Raw genomic sequence first — 16,484 nt, 5'->3', positions numbered from 1 at the left:
GGGGTAGAGCATTATTTGAATCCAGGCTCTTGACTGACATTTTGTCCAGCTCCCAGGCTCATCTACTGCTGCTGCACACAAGTGGAGTGGCCAGGCTCCTGTGCAGAGCTGGTGAAGCTCTTCTTTGACTCACCAACCTGGCCATCTCATTAAGTTAGGGGAAGGCTACCTGATCATGATCAGATGTTCCTACCCAACAGCACTCTGTTTTGCTTTGTTTTGTTTTGTTTTTAACATCTTTATTGGAGTATAATTGCTTTACAAGGATGTGTTAGTTTCTGCTTTATAACACAGTGAATCAGTTATATATATACACATATATCCCCATATCTCCTCCCTCTTGCATCTCCTTCCCACCCTCCCTATCCCATCCCACTAGATGGACACAAAGCACCGAGCTGATCTCCCTGTGCTATGCGACTGCTTCCCACTAGCTATCTATTTTACATTTGGTAGTGTATATATGTCCACACCACTCTCTCATTTTGTCCCAGCTTACCCTTCCCCCTCCCTATATCCTCAAGTCCATTGTCTAGTAGGTCAGCACTCTGTTTTTAATCAGAGCTGTTTATAAAGAAGCAAAGAGGCAATTCGTCATGTTGGCCTCTAGGAGAAGCACAAGACTTCACCCTTTCAACCAAAGAATGAGCTTTAGTCACATGACTCACATGGAGGCTGTTTCGTTGGCCACCATGTATTGAGGACTGGAGTTATTTTCTGAGCTAAAATAAAGGTTGGCACCTGCATGAATGTAGTCTTTTTCGGGTAATCAAATGAACCTGGTCTGTAGTGGTTTCATGAGCTGGATTCTTCCCATGGGTTATAGCACATCAGGGCAAAATACTTGAGTCCCTCCCCATTCTCTTTCTCCCTTATGGCTGGACCATGGGGCTTCTCAAAGCCAGTCAGGCATCTCCTCCCTCTCAGTAACCTCTCTATTCCATATATCCAGATGCTGTGGGCCAGCTCCTTCTTGCCTTCTCCCTGAATTCTCTATTCTATGCATGGGGACAAACATTCTCTCTTCAACTGTGCTTCATCTGTCCATCTGTCCTTTTCCTTAATTATGGCAGGTACTTCCTCCATTGGCAGATTACTTACTCTCTCAAGCCCCAGTAGTTCATTATCTGTAACACAGGGATAATGATTGCATATACCTCAAGGGATTGTTATGAGAAGTAAATGATAATGTGTGTAAAGGTGATTAATCCAATGTCAGCCACATAAATAATAGTGATGATGATGATGAAAGAAGTGAGATTCCACACTTAGGAAGTGAGAAGATGAACAGACAGAGCAGTACTTGTGGTCTAATTTGTGTTAACACCACCCTCATCAGAGGTCTTTCTAACTGAGCAAAAGAAGCCTTCCACATGTCCTAGTTCAGGGGTCAGTAAACACTTTCTATAAAGGGCCAGTTAGTAAAGAGTTTAGACTTTTTAGGCCATATGGGCTGAAGCTATTATTCAACTCAGTTCCTCGACTATGTAGTACAAAAGCAGTCATAGACGGTAGGAAATGAATGACTGTGGCTATGTTCCAATAAAACTTTATTTACAAAAACGGGCCACAGGCTGGATTTAACTTGTGGGCCATGGTTTGCTGATTCTAGACCAACTCACTAGTGGCCTGAACTGAAGTTTAGAGTCAAACCCTTGCTCAGCCTGGCTTTGCAAGCACTACCTCAAGCAAACATCTCTCTCGGGGTCCTCAGGGAAAGAAGGAGTGAGACAGACAGAGGTACACATCCTAATACCATCACAGTAGCTAACACACATCATTTCTCACCCCAAATATCTCACTCTTCAGCCCTGTGGACTGTGGTGTGGGAAGAGGGAAGGCAAAAGAGACCTCTGGGGAATAATTTTTCTGTGGGTGTGCTGTGCTGGAGAAAAGGGGATCTGTTCATAGAAAATAAACTTATGGTCACCAAATGGGAGAGTGGGGGAGGGATAAATTAGGAGTTTGGGATTAATGGATACACATTACTATATATAAAATAGATAAACAACAAGGTCCTACTGTATAGCACAGGGACTTATATTCAATATCTTGTAATAACCTATAATGGAAAAGAACCTGAAAAAAATATATATATACATATACATATATGGAATCACTTTGCTCTACACCTGAAACTATCACAACATTGTAAATCAAGTAGAGTTCAATTAAATAAGTAAATAAATAAATTAAATTAAAAGGGATCTGTGGCCCCTTGGAAGAGGTTCAGAAACAGGAAAACAGTAGTTAATGGGTCAAGCCTCAGAGTCACAGGGATCTGAGCTCAAATCCCACCCTGTGCTATCTGGCATATATTTCTCAACCTCATGGCTCCATTTCATTTTTAACTGGTAGCATAATGGCATCAATCACAGAGTGAAGTTGTGAGTATTACACATGGTAATTATATTAAATACTTCACTCCGTGCTTGACACCTTGTATACACTGAATAATGTTCCTCTCTATTACTGCTGTTACTTTTTCATTATCGAGTCCTGAAACTTAAGAGGGGCATGAAAGAGCAGCCATCAGCACCATTCAGTGCCCTTTCATCTTTTTTTCGTAATAGATCATAGAGTATGTTTTTTGTCCATGTACAAGTGATACTAATTACAGTCATTTATGTGAAATACTTACCATTTATGCCCAATTACCGTGCAGCCAATAATGATTTTGTGCATCACAAAATGTGTTAGATTAACCTAATTGTTAATTAGTTTAATGCATTAAAAACACTCAACTCAGCTTATGCAAACTCAGCCTTTATAGTTTGTTCCTCAGAGCATGGCCAAAAAAGTGCATGCACGCTCAAGAGAAAGAGAGAGAGAGAGGGAGAGAGAGAACCACAAAGGGAATGCTTACTAATGATTATACTGTTAAAGAATGTCTCTCATCTTCCCAAAGAAAAGTTTCTTACGATGTAAGTGGAGGCTTGCAAGGAAAAGTTTAGGAAAAGGAGGTGAGGTTAGTTATTGATGATTAAAATGTTAGAGACACATAGTGTGCCATGTCTGCACAGAGTAAGTACTCAAGAAATATCAGTTGAGAGAAGGAATTCTTTACAGAAGGTATAGAGTAGCCTATAATCCAACGGGCAGGAAACTTGAAGGTGAGAACTTGTTCAATGAGTTAAACAAGGACGCCGTTAGACCGAGGTGGCTTTAATGCCACCTAATGTGGCAGCCTACATAAGCGACCAGAACCTAAGCCTGCATGCCTAAAGGCTAAGAAATCAAAACCTAAGGACAACCAATCACGAACAGCCAATTAGGCTTTCCCCAATAAGGCAACTACTTAAGCTACAGTCGATCAAATAATTCCCTTGCTTTGCTTCCTCCTCTTCTCTATAAAGTCTTTCCCCTAGCTTTTATTAATAGACCCCCTCTAACCACTTCTGGTTTGGTGTGCCCAATAGGAGTTATTTTTTCTCAAACAAACTTCTAAAAATTTTAATATGCCTCAGTTTATCTTTTAACAGAACCATAAAATTGGATCTTCGCTGAAGAGAGTTACCAAGGGTAACTCAGTGGTAATTCAGTGATTCCAACTGGAATTGTGTATTTTCAATACCATTTTTTCATTTTGCCCTCTGAACCGTTATTTGTACACACTTCTGTCCCCTCCTTGCAGGCAAGGAATCAAAAGAAGGATGTCTTTTCTCAGTGCATATCTTTCTGCAGAGCGAGCAAATACAAGCTGCTGAGACTAAAGTCAACTACTGGTATTTCTAGTTTGGTAAAGCTGAAAGTTCTTAAGAATCATTAGGTCAATAAAGACAAAGGACTTTACAGTCAGATTTTAGACCTGCAGTACTTTCACTGGCTTTTCAAATGTGCAAAGCTATATTAAAGTTATTAAGAAAGTGGTTAAATTACGATAATAGTAACACTTTCCATCTATGCTATCCCTTTAAGGTTTACAAAACATTTTAACATGATTTATCATATTTAATTTTTTTTAAACAAACTTCAAGTGATGCCAGCTGTTTATCTTTCAAAGAAAAACTGAATTTTAAAAAGTCATTCTTCGTGTATTACCATGCTCTTAATGAAATAAAGTCAGTGCCTTAGAGTGATTATGGTCTGACCTCTAATAATCATTTCTATTTGCAAGTGGAATTTCTATTCAACTTTCCCTAGATATGTATTTATATAAAAGCAGTAGGTCTTAAATTGCAGGCTTCTGGCTAGCAAATTTCTGGTGCACAAAATTTTGGTATTTTGCATTATTTAATTGATGCCTGTCCTACCTAGAATCTGGAGCCAAAATATTTTTTTAAGAATCTTATATGAAACCACTTCCATGCTTTTTAAATTAATATAATTTATTGAATAATTAACAGACCAAATGGAACATATATTTCACGTTTTACCTCCCTGACCTCATGGAGCTTACTGTGTGAGGGTGGGAAGGGACAGGAACAAATGTGAATAAATGCAAGTGTTCAGATTCATTCAAGGACTCTGAAGGAAAAGTTCAGCAAACCATGCAGGAGAATAAAAGACTGCATGAGCATGGAAGATCTGACTGGGGAAGTGCCATCCACTTGGGAATTTGAACAATGACAACAGTCTAACTGTAAGGAGAGGTGCTGTAAGCTAAGGAGGAAAGGTGAGCGGGAGAAAGAGCTTTCCCTGACTCCATCCACACCTGCTATTCACTGTCGAGGTCCCTGTCCTCTGCAGCATATAATACCATCGTCATTACGCATTATGTGATTATTTATTGTTTAGCTTCCCCACTAAACTGTAAATTCCATCAAGGCAAATATCACATTTCTTTTGCTCACTACCGAATTCTCTACACTTTGTATGAGTCTGGCATATAGTAGATGCTCAATAATTAATTCTTGAAAGGACAACTGAAAAGATACTGGAAATTAAAATAGCCAAGGCATTAGCTATAGCATGGCTACAGTGCAAGTGAGAAATAAAATATACTTGTATTACCTGTCCAGTTGAGGATATTATTGGCTTTGTATTTTAGTAACTATGAGTGAGTGTATTTAACAACTATGTCCATTAGCACATATCTTATGCCATTATTAAGCTCAACCACATAAGCTGTTAATTTTTAGCTAGGAGATCCCTGACTTTCCATTTTCATCTTTTGGACTCAATCAGAAAAATCATTGTTTTACAGCTATAATATCTTCTGTTGATTGGAAAGCATGAAATCACGAGGCTCACGAACTCAAATGCTCAGCATCCCTTTACTATAAAAGGCACAAGCATTGCTGTTTCAACAGATGGACTCCATCAAGTTGTTGAGGCTTTCCTCCTTCAGACACTAACGGGATAAACAGAATGCCTTCACTGTGGACTTTTCTGAGATACCGGCAGGAAATGTTCTATCTAGGTCATCAAGACGGAAGTACCTGGACAAGGGTTCCTGCTGTATATTCTCCATCATCCAGGACGAGTCTGGAGCCGTACCAGAAGGCCAGAGCGTAACACAAGAAGATGAGACACCACATGAATCCAGTAAAGAATCCCATCACTATCCCTTTTCTAATTCCCCAACGCTGGGCAAACACAAGATTTTTCTCATACCTGTGAACAGAAAACATTTGAGTCTATTTCAGCAACAGCAACAGCAGCAGCAGCAGTTCAAGTTAAAATGTTTAGAACAGGCCACAATGCAGTGGTTTTAATCAATGCTTATAAAATCATTCCAAACACAGAGCAGCTTTAGGGAAAGAAAACAACAATAATGCCTGTGTAGTTCCTTAAAAGTTGCTTCAACCTGGCAATGACAATGTGCTGAAAGGATGATGCCTAACAAAGCCTCATAGTTGATTACTTCGTGGATGAGTACAGTGGGGTAAGCTTTGCCCCAAGAGAAGAGAATTTTCAACACTAATGTTTGACCATGAGGGGTCTAGTATTATTTGTGTTTGAATTCTCTCATTAAGTCACATGACATGAAAGATAATATCTTCCATAGTGGAGGAAATACGCTAATGCAATGTTTTATGAGAAGTAAGGTAATCACTTCACAAACAAAAGAAGCAAAAGAAAAAAAATGAAAAGAGGATAATCAGAGGTTGTAAATCCTATTCTCTTTTTCATTTGGTGAATTTGGTAGCAACTGAGAATGTGATCATACTAGATCTACAACATACGCAATAAAAGTTTAGTTAAGTTGGTGGCTGTTTTATAAAATCAGTACCTGGCACCTGATAAGCACTCAACAAATACTAGATAAATGGAAGAATAAATAAAATCAAAGTTTTGACAACTGTGTTGTTTTGGTCATTTAGGTTTTGATTTCCATTAACAGTTAATCTCCTAGAATGATGGTCTATAATATATCAATGCTAAATGTTATTTGATTAAATGGAAATCTTAGACTTAGAAAGAGCATATAGTACAGAAGCTGAATAAAACACATTGAATAAAAAAGTGCTCAGTTGGGCTTCCCTGGTGGCGCAGTGGTTGAGAGTCCGCCTGCCAATGCAGGGGACGCGGGTTTGTGCCCCGGTCCGGGAAGATCCCACATGTCGCGGAGCGGCTAGGCCCGTGAGCCATGGCCACTGAGCCTGCACGTCCGGAGCCTGTGCTCCACAATGGGAGAGGCCACAACAGTGAGAGGCCCGTGTACCGCAAAAAAAAAAAAAAAAAAAAAAAAGTGCTCAATAAAAAAGTGCAAAATTGCATTTTAGATCAGGTAGGCTTTTCCTTAATGTCAGAAGACAGTGTTTTAGACTGGCATGAAGTATGGTGTGTGTACACACACACCATCAGAGTTTGAAACAAATATCTAACCTAAGATGGCTTTCTAAAAGCCACCAACTGCATCATCTTCAAGAACACAGAGCTAAAGGCTTGGGAGTCTTTTGTAGGTGTTTGACCAATCTAACTGCTTAGCTTAGCCACCTCTTGAACAAAAGCTCCCTCAGGGTACCATAGCAAGGTGAATCTGCCACTTTATACAAAATGGGGAAGATTCAGGGTAGTATGCAGATCAACAAAGTTCAGGAAAGTGGCAGACATTTCAATTAACTAACCTTTCAACCTCTTTTTCCTCACCACCATAAGCAGCCACTGTTGGAATAGATGAGATGACTTCATCAGCCACTGCCCCTGCTTTGGCATAGGCCCTCAATTCATGGTCTGTAAACTTGGACACACTCTGAAGTCCAAATGAAAAAAATAAAATGTGAAGACCAGATAATTAGGTAAGTCACTCTGCCATTCATTGATTCATCTAGCAGAGCAAACATGTAGCAGTTTAATACAAGACTAGATTCCCACTGGAACAGCGTTTACCGAGGAAAGAATTTGGTCCAAGTTTGAGCCATGTTAAGCCTCATCCATGGGTGTTTGGTTGTTGACATATCAAAATGACTCCATTAAAAGTCAGCCTCAACGAAACTTCTCACAGAGTATGTACTAAATAGGGCATTCTATGTGACCACAGTGTTTCAGTCAACATATTAATGACGTTTTCAAGTCAAACCATGCCAGAGTTCATTGCTATTGTCCAAAGGCCATGTCACAGTTTACAGACAAATACCACATGCAAAGACCAGAGGCCCATGCAGGTGTCATATTCATTAGAATATAGAATAAGGGAGAGGTTCTGAGCATGCAAAGGCATATGCAGCAGAGGTAATTCCATAGGAGAAAGCTTCAGATAAATATTACACCACTTGACTCAAGTGTAGGGACTCAACTAACTAGTTTTGCTTTTTACAAAAGGAAAGAAAAAGACATTGCACTTAATATTAAACAAGTTAAGTTTTTCTAAAATTGGACCTGGACTGAGTCCTAGTTAGAATCAACCACCAAAGACTTCCCTGGCACAGATTAAGAAACAAGAAGGGGAAAAAGCAAATGTTGTGAAAGATTAACTGGCTCAGAAACCTAAAAATATATATAGTACCCAGACTAAGGAAGTTTATCTTCCAAGTTTTTCCGAACTTTTAGCAGCAAAACCCTTATCAAACAAAATCTTAGACAGAATTTTAACATATAAGTAAAAGTGGTATTTTATTACAATATATTTATTTCACAAGTCCACATTTTATAAATCTTGTGAATTGAAAGGCAACAATAAAGTAAGGCTATTTTAATCAACATTAAAATTTGACTTTGGATGGTATGGCAGTTTTTGCCACAGTCCTCTTCTAATTTATTTCTGAAATATGTAATGAGCATAGTAATGAGAAAATTAAGTAGTTGCAAATGTTATCAGTTTTTATTGTAACGGCACATTAAAGAATCTATTGATATACTTCAATTAAACTGATATAAGAACTTAAAACATGTATATTGGGAAATATCTAACAGTTGTTCATGTTTCCCACTGTAGGTATATAAAAGTCATACAAAGGCATACAAAACCTATGATCAGTTCTAATATGTCATATTCTAATATGTCATATATTGCCCCCTCCACCTTTTTTTGTCCTGCTTTTGAATTGAGCTTAGTGAAATTGCTCGTATCATTTTACACAAACATGCACACACCTGAATTCAAGAAGAAACAAGTGCAGAGTTACAACATTCCAAATCGGTGACACATTTACAAGAAGTTGAAATATGGACACTGAGACAAGAGAAACTGTGCTTTGAGCCTATTTGAAATCAAGTTAACCAGTTTATGTTGTTGGTCTCCAACATGTTAAAACGTGACATATGGTCCATTTGAGTGTGAGTATTAATCTTTTGTGGGTTTGAAGAAAGAGATTAAATTTTTTTGGAGGGAAAAAAACGCTGAATCAAATGTTTGCAGACTCCCCAGTGACCCTCTGTGGAAGTTGAGGCTTTCCTGGAGTGCAGCGGAAAAGCATTTGGTAGGAAAGACTGTTGTAAAACTTGCATGATTTGGTGGATTGGGAAAAAAACAAAAGCTAATATCTCTTTAGTAATTAATTCTGTGCCAGATGCCATGCTAAGTGCATAACAAGGATAATGCCTTGAGTCATCACAATGACTTTGGGAGGTACTAACCTTATTTTAAAGATGAGGAAACTGACATTTTGACGAGTTGAACATATCTTTCTTGAGCCAGGTGGTAGAGCCAGGTGGTGGCCTAGTTAAGTGGAATGAGCTCTTTGCTATTGTCACTCTGTATTACCTGGGAAACATTTGAGTAATACAGCCAGTGGAGTGTAGAGAGTATTTTGCTAGAAAATACAGTCATGGAGATCGGTACCTGTTGCTCAATGATGTGAATGTATGTGCAGCTTTTCACTTAAATTCTATTCTCATTTACAGCAAATTATTAGTGTGCCTGACCCCATGACCTGTTATCTAATGTGGCTACTCTAAAAGTAAAACAGAATAATTTCTCAATCCTTGGGAGTGTTTTTTAACTGGGATGACCCCAAATTCCTACTCCTATACTTTTTCTTGGCCTGCATACCTGGGGAATGGAAACTGTGACTGGGATACTTCTCTGAATGGGTCAGATAACCCTCTCTCTGAAACTGATCAGATGGAATGGAGAACACAGTGTAATTGCAGAAATCTCTTTTATTTGTTGGGCCTTTCTGAGGGAAGCATCTGAACTTGGGAGACCACGGGAAGCCACAGGCACACTGCAGAGTGAGTGGGGATTTAGAATCAGGCTTCCTTGAATTTGAATCCTATTCTGTCATTCACTGGCTGTGCAGTTCCAGACAAGTCCCTTTACCTCTCTGAACCTCCATTTCTTATATTTAAAATGGCATTAATACTTTATAAGATTGTTGTAAATAGAGATCATGTCCTTGAGCCTCCTAATACTGCCTGGCAAAATAGTAAATATTCAATTAATGTAGTTGTTATTGTTATTAATACAATAATATTTGTGTTATTAAAACATTATTGATCCCTAATCTAATAATGGAATGTTATTTGATACTGAGTAATAATCAAACAAAATAAATCAAAATGGTGATAATGATGTTGACTAAACATACTCAGGAGAAGGGAATCAAGCTTCACATTTTTGGCTCTTTCTCAGTGCAAAAGTCTTCCCATGGAGAGAAATGAGAAGACATTCTTACCAGACCAATGACGGCTGCTCCAATCCCAATGAGAGGGCTGACAGAGATAATAACCAAGGTCAGTTTCCAACCCCGGTAAAATCCCAGCAGGAACCCACAGACGCTCGTGGTCATGCGCTGAATGAAAATGGCCATTTGGTCGGCAATGGCATCATTGATTTTGTTAATATCACTAGAAACAAGAGAGGCTTTGGTCACTAAAACTGAATTTGGTCAACTCAATATCTTGCTGAGAAAGTACAACCTTTCCTTTCTAAACACTCCTATTTCTGTACCCCATTGCCCTTGGGAAACTTAATAGCTTCTCACATCTTGGAAATTTTGCTGCACCTTGGGAGGGTAGCAAGCCTCTCTCCTCACAGCCAAGGGAGTGTGTCCTTAATCCAGTTTTCCTGACTGGTGTTCATTCAACATAGGCAAAGACTTTTGGAAATCCTCTTATTTGTCCCTTTCTTTCTTAAAGCTAATATCCTTGGTTTGTCCTAAACAGCCCTTCTTTCCTTTATACCTGCTAAATCTTTTCAGCCTCAAGGTTCTACTCACATACCACCTATTTCATAAAAATTTATATAATCCCCCAGGGAGAAGTAATAACTTCTTTCCTGCGTTACCATAGCAATGTAATTAATCTGTATACATGTGTATATGTATGTATATGTAATTATTGCTTTCTGCTTATATGCAGTATAGAATTGTGGTTAACAGCACAGACTCTGGAGCCAGACTCTGAATTTAAACACAAGCTGTTCTTGGGCAAGTTACTTGCCCTTTCTGTGTCTCAGTTTCCTCATCTATAAAATGCGGATAAAAACAGAACCTACCTCAGTCGGTAGCAGTGAGGATTAGTTAATACACGTAAAGTATTGGGTTGGCCCAAAAGTTCGTTCGGGTTTTTCTGTAACATATGGAAAATCCGAACGAACATTTTGGCCAACCCAATATGTAGACCAGCGCCTAGCATACAGTAAACAATCAATGTATGTTAGCTCTGATTATTTGCTTGAAACCTTTATCCCTCCTACTAGGCTGTAAGTTCCTTGAGATCAGGAGCTCTGTGGTATATCTTTATGCCTTGCATAGGGTAAGTGCTCCAGAGTATTGGTTGACTATCATTACATTAAATTCATATTCCTGGAAACATTCCCATAATCTCTGGTCCAGATGGAGCAAACAAGGCTCAGGACTTGATAGCAAAAAAGGACCTTAGGCATTACAGAGAGGTTACACAACTGTATTCTAGCAAGGTTAAGTATCTGTTCAAGGTCAAAGTAAGTAAAGGGCAGAATGAGTGCTGGACGGTAGGGGCCCCAACATTCAGTCTGCTTTTATCTTCACTACACTACACATTGTCTTTCATGGGACCTCAAACTTAAATTCAACACGGTTCAACGGTTCTCATTACTCAGAGCTCATTCAAAAATTATGGGGGGGGGCACTATTAATGACCCAAACTAGTATTTAAGTGTAAACTGGATTTAAATCTAGTTTTTCAGTTTGAATCTTTCTCAAACTATTTTGAATTTTTTTTTGTCATTATATGCGGAAATTATGTCAACAGGCAAAGCAAGATAATTCTTTCTAATCATATTGTTTTCCTTATGGGTACATAGATGGTGACATCCCTCAATTTCTTCTTTCGAGATCAAATAACCCTACATCCTTTAAACTCTCTTCTATAATACTTCATTTCTAGTACTTTAGTCCAGGACCTACAAACCAAATTACAGTATCCTGACTTTCAATTTTTAAGTCATTTTGGAGGAGCTTCAAGATGGCGGAAGAGTAAGGCGCGGAGATCACCTTCCTCCCCACAAATACATCAGAAATACATCTACATGTGGAACAACTCCTACAGAACACCCACTGAACGCTGGCAGAAGACCTCAGACCTCCCGAAAGGCAAGAAACTCCCCACGTACCTGGGTAGGGCAAAAGAAAAAAGAAAAAACAGAGACAAAAGGATAGGGACGGGGCCTGCACCAGTGGGAGGGAGCCGTGAAAGAGGAAAAGTTTCCACACACTAGGAAGCCGCTTCGTGGGTGGAGACTGCGGGTGGCGGAGGGGGGAAGCTTCGGAGCTGCGGAGGAGAGCACAGCAACAGGGGTGCGGAGGGCAAAGCGGTGAAATTCCCGCACAGAGAATCGGAGCCGACCGGCACTCACCAGCCCGAGAGGCTTGTCTGCTCACCGCCGGGGTGGGCGGGGCTGGGAGCTGAGGCTCGGGCTTCGGTCGGAGCGCAGGGAGAGGACTGGCGGCGTGAACACAGCCCGAAGGGGCCAGTGCGCCACGCCTAGCCGGGAGGGAGTCCGGGAAAAACTCTGTACCTGCCGAAGAGGCAAGAGACTTTTTCTTGCCTCTTTGTTTCCTGGTGCGCGAGGAGAGAGGATTAAGAGCGCTGCTTAAAGGAGCTCCAGGGACGGGCGTGAGCCGCGGCTAACTGCGTGGACCCCAGAGACGGGCGTGAGATGCTAAAGCTGCTGCTGCCACCACCAAGAAGCCTGTGTGCGAGCACAGGTCACTCTCCACACCTCCCTTCCGGGGAGCCTGTGCAGCCCGACACTGCCAGGGTCCCGGGATCCAGGGACAACTTCCCCGGAAGAACGCAGGGCGCGTCTAAGGCTGGTGCAACGTCACGCCGCGCAACATCACGCCGGCGCTACGTCACGCTGGCCTCTGCCGCCGCAGGCTCACCCGGCATCGGTGCCCCTCCCTCCCTCCCCCCCCCCCCCCCCCCCCCCCCCCCCCCCGCCCCGGCCTGAGTGACCTAGAGGCCCGAATCAGCTGCTGCTTTAACCCCGTCCTGTCTGAGCGAAGAACAAATGCCCTCAGGGGACCTACACGCATAGGTGGGGCCAAATCCAAAGCTGAAACCCAGGAGCTGTGCGAACAAAGAAGAGAAAGGGAAATCTCTTCCAGCAGCCCCAGGAGCAGCGGATTAAATCTCCACATCAACTTGATGTACCCTGCATCTCTGGAATACCTGAATAAACAACGAATCATCCCAAATTGAGGAGGTGGACTTTGGCAGCAACAATATACATATATATATATATATATATATATATATAAAATTATTTTTTTCCCCTTTTTCTCTTTTTCCGTGTGGATGACAGGCTCTTGGTGCTCTAGCCAGGCGTCAGGGCTGTGCCTCTGAGGTGGGAGAGCCAAGTTCAGGACGCTGGTCCACAAGAGACCTTCCAACTCCACATAATATCAAACGGCCAAAATCTCCCAGAGATCTCCATCTCAATGCCAAGACCCAGCTTCACTCAACGACCAGCAAGCTACAGTGCTGGATGCTCTATGCCAAACAACTAGCAAGACAGGAACACAACACCATCCATTAGCACAGAGGCTGCCTAAAATCATAATAAGTCCACAGACACCCCAAAACACACCACCAGACGTGGACCTGCCCACCAGAAAGAGAAGATCCAGCCTCATCCACCAGAACACAGGCACTAGTCCCCTCCACCAGGAAGCCTACACAACCCACTGAACCAACCTTAGCCACTGGGGACAGACACCAAAAACAAGGGAACTACGAACCTGCAGCCTGTGAAAAGAAGACTCCAAACACAGTAAGTTAAGCAAAATGAGAAGACAATGAAACATACAGCAGATGAAGGAGTAAGGCAAAAACACACCAGACCTAACAAATGAAGAGGAAATAGGCAGTCTACCTGAAAAAGAATTCAGAACAATGATAGGAAAGATGATCCAAAACCTTGGAAACAGAATGGAGAAAATACAAGAAACGTTTAACAAGGAACTAGAAGAAATAAAGAGCAAAGAAACAATGATGAACAACACAATAAATGAAATTAAAAATACTCTAAATGGGATCAATAGCAGAATAACTGAGGCAGAAGAACGGATAAGTGACCTGGAAGATAAAATAGTGGAAATAACTACCTCAGAGCAGAATAAAGAAACAAGAATGAAAAGAATTGAGGACAGTCTCAGAGACCTCTGAGACAACATTAAACACACCAACATTGGAATTATAGGGGTCCCAGAAGAAAAGAGAAAAAGAAAGGGACTGAGAAAATATTTGAAGAGATTATAGTTGAAAACTTCCCCAATATGGGAAAGGAAATAGTTAATCAAGTCCAGGAAGCACAGAGAGTCCCATACAGGATAAATCAAAGGAGAAACACGCCAAGACACATATTAATCAAACTATCAAAAATTACATACAAAGAAAAAGTATTAAAAGCAGCAAGGGAAAAACAACAAATAACACACAAGGGAATCCCCATAAGGTTAACAGCTGATGTTTCAGCAGAAACCCTGCAAGCCAGAAGGGTGTGGCAGGACATATTTAAAGTGATGAAGGAAAAAAACCTACAACCAAGATAACTCTACCCAACAAGGATCTCATTCAGATTCGATGGAGAAATTAAAACCTTTACAGACAAGCAAAAGCTAAGAGAACTCAGCACCACCAAACCAGCTTTACAACAAATGCTAAAGGAATTTCTCTAGACAGGAAACACAAGACAAGGAAAAGACCTACAATAACAAACCCAAAACAATTAAGAAAATGGGAATAGGAACATACATATCGATAATTACCTTAAATGTCAATGGATTAAATGCTCCAACCAAAAGACATAGATTGGCTGAATGGATACAAAAACAAGACCCATATATATGCTGTCTACAAGAGACCCAGTTCAGACCTAGGGACACATACAGAATGAAAGTGAGGGGATGGAGAAAGATATTCCATGCAAATGGAAATCAAAAGAAAGCTGGAGTAGCAATTCTCACAGCAAAACAAAATAGACTTTAAATAAAGACTATTACAAGAGACAAAGAAGGACACTACATAATGATCAAGGGATGAATCCAAGAAGTTATAACAACTGTAAATATTTATGCACCCAACATAGGAGCACCTCAATATATAAGACAAATACTAACAGCCATAAAAGGGGAAATCCACAGTAACACAATCATAGTAGGGGACTTTAACACCCCACTTTCATCAATGGACAGATCATCCAAAATGGAAATAAATAAGGAAACACAAGCTTTAAATGATACATTAAACAACATCGACTTAATTGATATTTATAGGATATTACATCCAAAAACAACAGAATACACATTCTGCTCAAGTGCTCATGGAACATTCTCTAGGATAGATCGTATCTTGGGTCACAAATCAAGCCTTGGTAAATTTAAGAAAATTGCAATCGTATCAAGTTAATTTTCTGACCATAACGCTATGAGACTAGATATCAATTACAGGAAAAAATCTGTAAAAAATACAAATGGAGGCTAAACAATACACTACTAAATAACCAACAGATCACTGAAGAAATCAAAGAGGAAATCAAAAAATACCTAGAAACAAATGACAATGAAAACACGACGACCCACAACCTATGGGATGCAGCAAAAGCAGTTCTATAAGGGAAGTTTATAGCAATACAGTCCTATCTTAGGAAACAAGAAACATCTCAAATAAACAACCTAACCTTACACCTAAAGCAATTAGAGAAAGAAGAACAAAAAAACCCTAAAGTTAGCAGAAGGAAAGAGATCATGAAGATCAGATCAGAAATAAATGAAAAAGAAATGAAGGAAATGATAGCAAAGATCAATAAAACTAAAAGCTGGTTCTTTGAGAAGATAAACAAAATTGATAAACCATTAGCCAGACTCATCAAGAAAAAAAGGGAGAAGACTCAAATGAATAGAATTAGAAATGAAAAAGGAGAAGTAACAACTGACACTGCAGAAATACAAAGGATCATGACAGATTACTACAAGCAACTCTATGCCAATAAAATGGACAATCTAGAAGATATGGACAAATTCTTAGAAATGCACAACCTTCTGAGACTGAACCAGGAAGAAATAGAAAATATGAACAGACCAATGACAAGCACTGTAATTGAAACTGTGATTAAAAATCTTCCAACAAACAAAAGCCCAGGACCAGGTGGCTTCACAGGCGAATTCTATCAAACATTTAGAGAAGAGCTAACACCTATCCTTTCCAAACTCTTCCAAAATATAGCAGAGGGAGGAACACTCCCAAACTCATTCTACGAGGCCACCATCACCCTGATACCAAAACCAGACAAAGATGCCACAAAAAAAGAAAACTACAGGCCAATATCACTGATGAACATAGATGCAAAAATCCTCAACAAAATACTAGCAAACAGAATCCAACAGCACATTAAAAGGATCATACACCATGATCAAGTGGGGTTTATCCCAGGAATGCAAGGATTCTTCAATGTATGCAAATCAATCAATGTGATACACCATACTAACAAGCTGAAGGAGAAAAACCATAGGATCATCTCAACAGATGCAGAGAAAGCTTTCGACAAAATTCAACAGCCATTTATGATAAAAACTCTCCAGAAAGTAAGTATAGAGGGAACTTCTTACCTCAATATAATAAAGGCCATACATGACAAACCCACAGCCAACATCATCCTCAGTGGTGAAAACCTG

At 40.1% G+C, this 16,484-nt stretch overlaps 1 protein-coding gene across 3 annotated transcripts in view; it reads right to left on the bottom strand.

The window, feature by feature from the left end:
- Positions 1 to 16,484, bottom strand: part of ABCB11 (ATP binding cassette subfamily B member 11) — an 86,249-nt gene that overhangs the window by 52,557 nt on the left and 17,208 nt on the right. For all 3 annotated transcript variants that reach the window (XM_019923346.3, XM_019923347.3, XM_019923345.3), the window contains exons 7-9: positions 10,002 to 10,173; positions 7,014 to 7,138; positions 5,382 to 5,556 (exon numbers count right to left, since the gene is read on the bottom strand). In XM_019923346.3, coding sequence (XP_019778905.2) covers positions 5,382 to 5,556; positions 7,014 to 7,138; positions 10,002 to 10,173 — 472 coding nt within the window. The remainder of the gene's footprint in view (positions 1 to 5,381; positions 5,557 to 7,013; positions 7,139 to 10,001; positions 10,174 to 16,484) is intronic.

This window comes from Tursiops truncatus, chromosome 7, assembly GCF_011762595.2.
Source record: "Tursiops truncatus isolate mTurTru1 chromosome 7, mTurTru1.mat.Y, whole genome shotgun sequence".
NCBI lineage: Eukaryota > Metazoa > Chordata > Mammalia > Artiodactyla > Delphinidae > Tursiops > Tursiops truncatus.
This window is presented reverse-complemented; position numbering and strand designations above follow the sequence as displayed.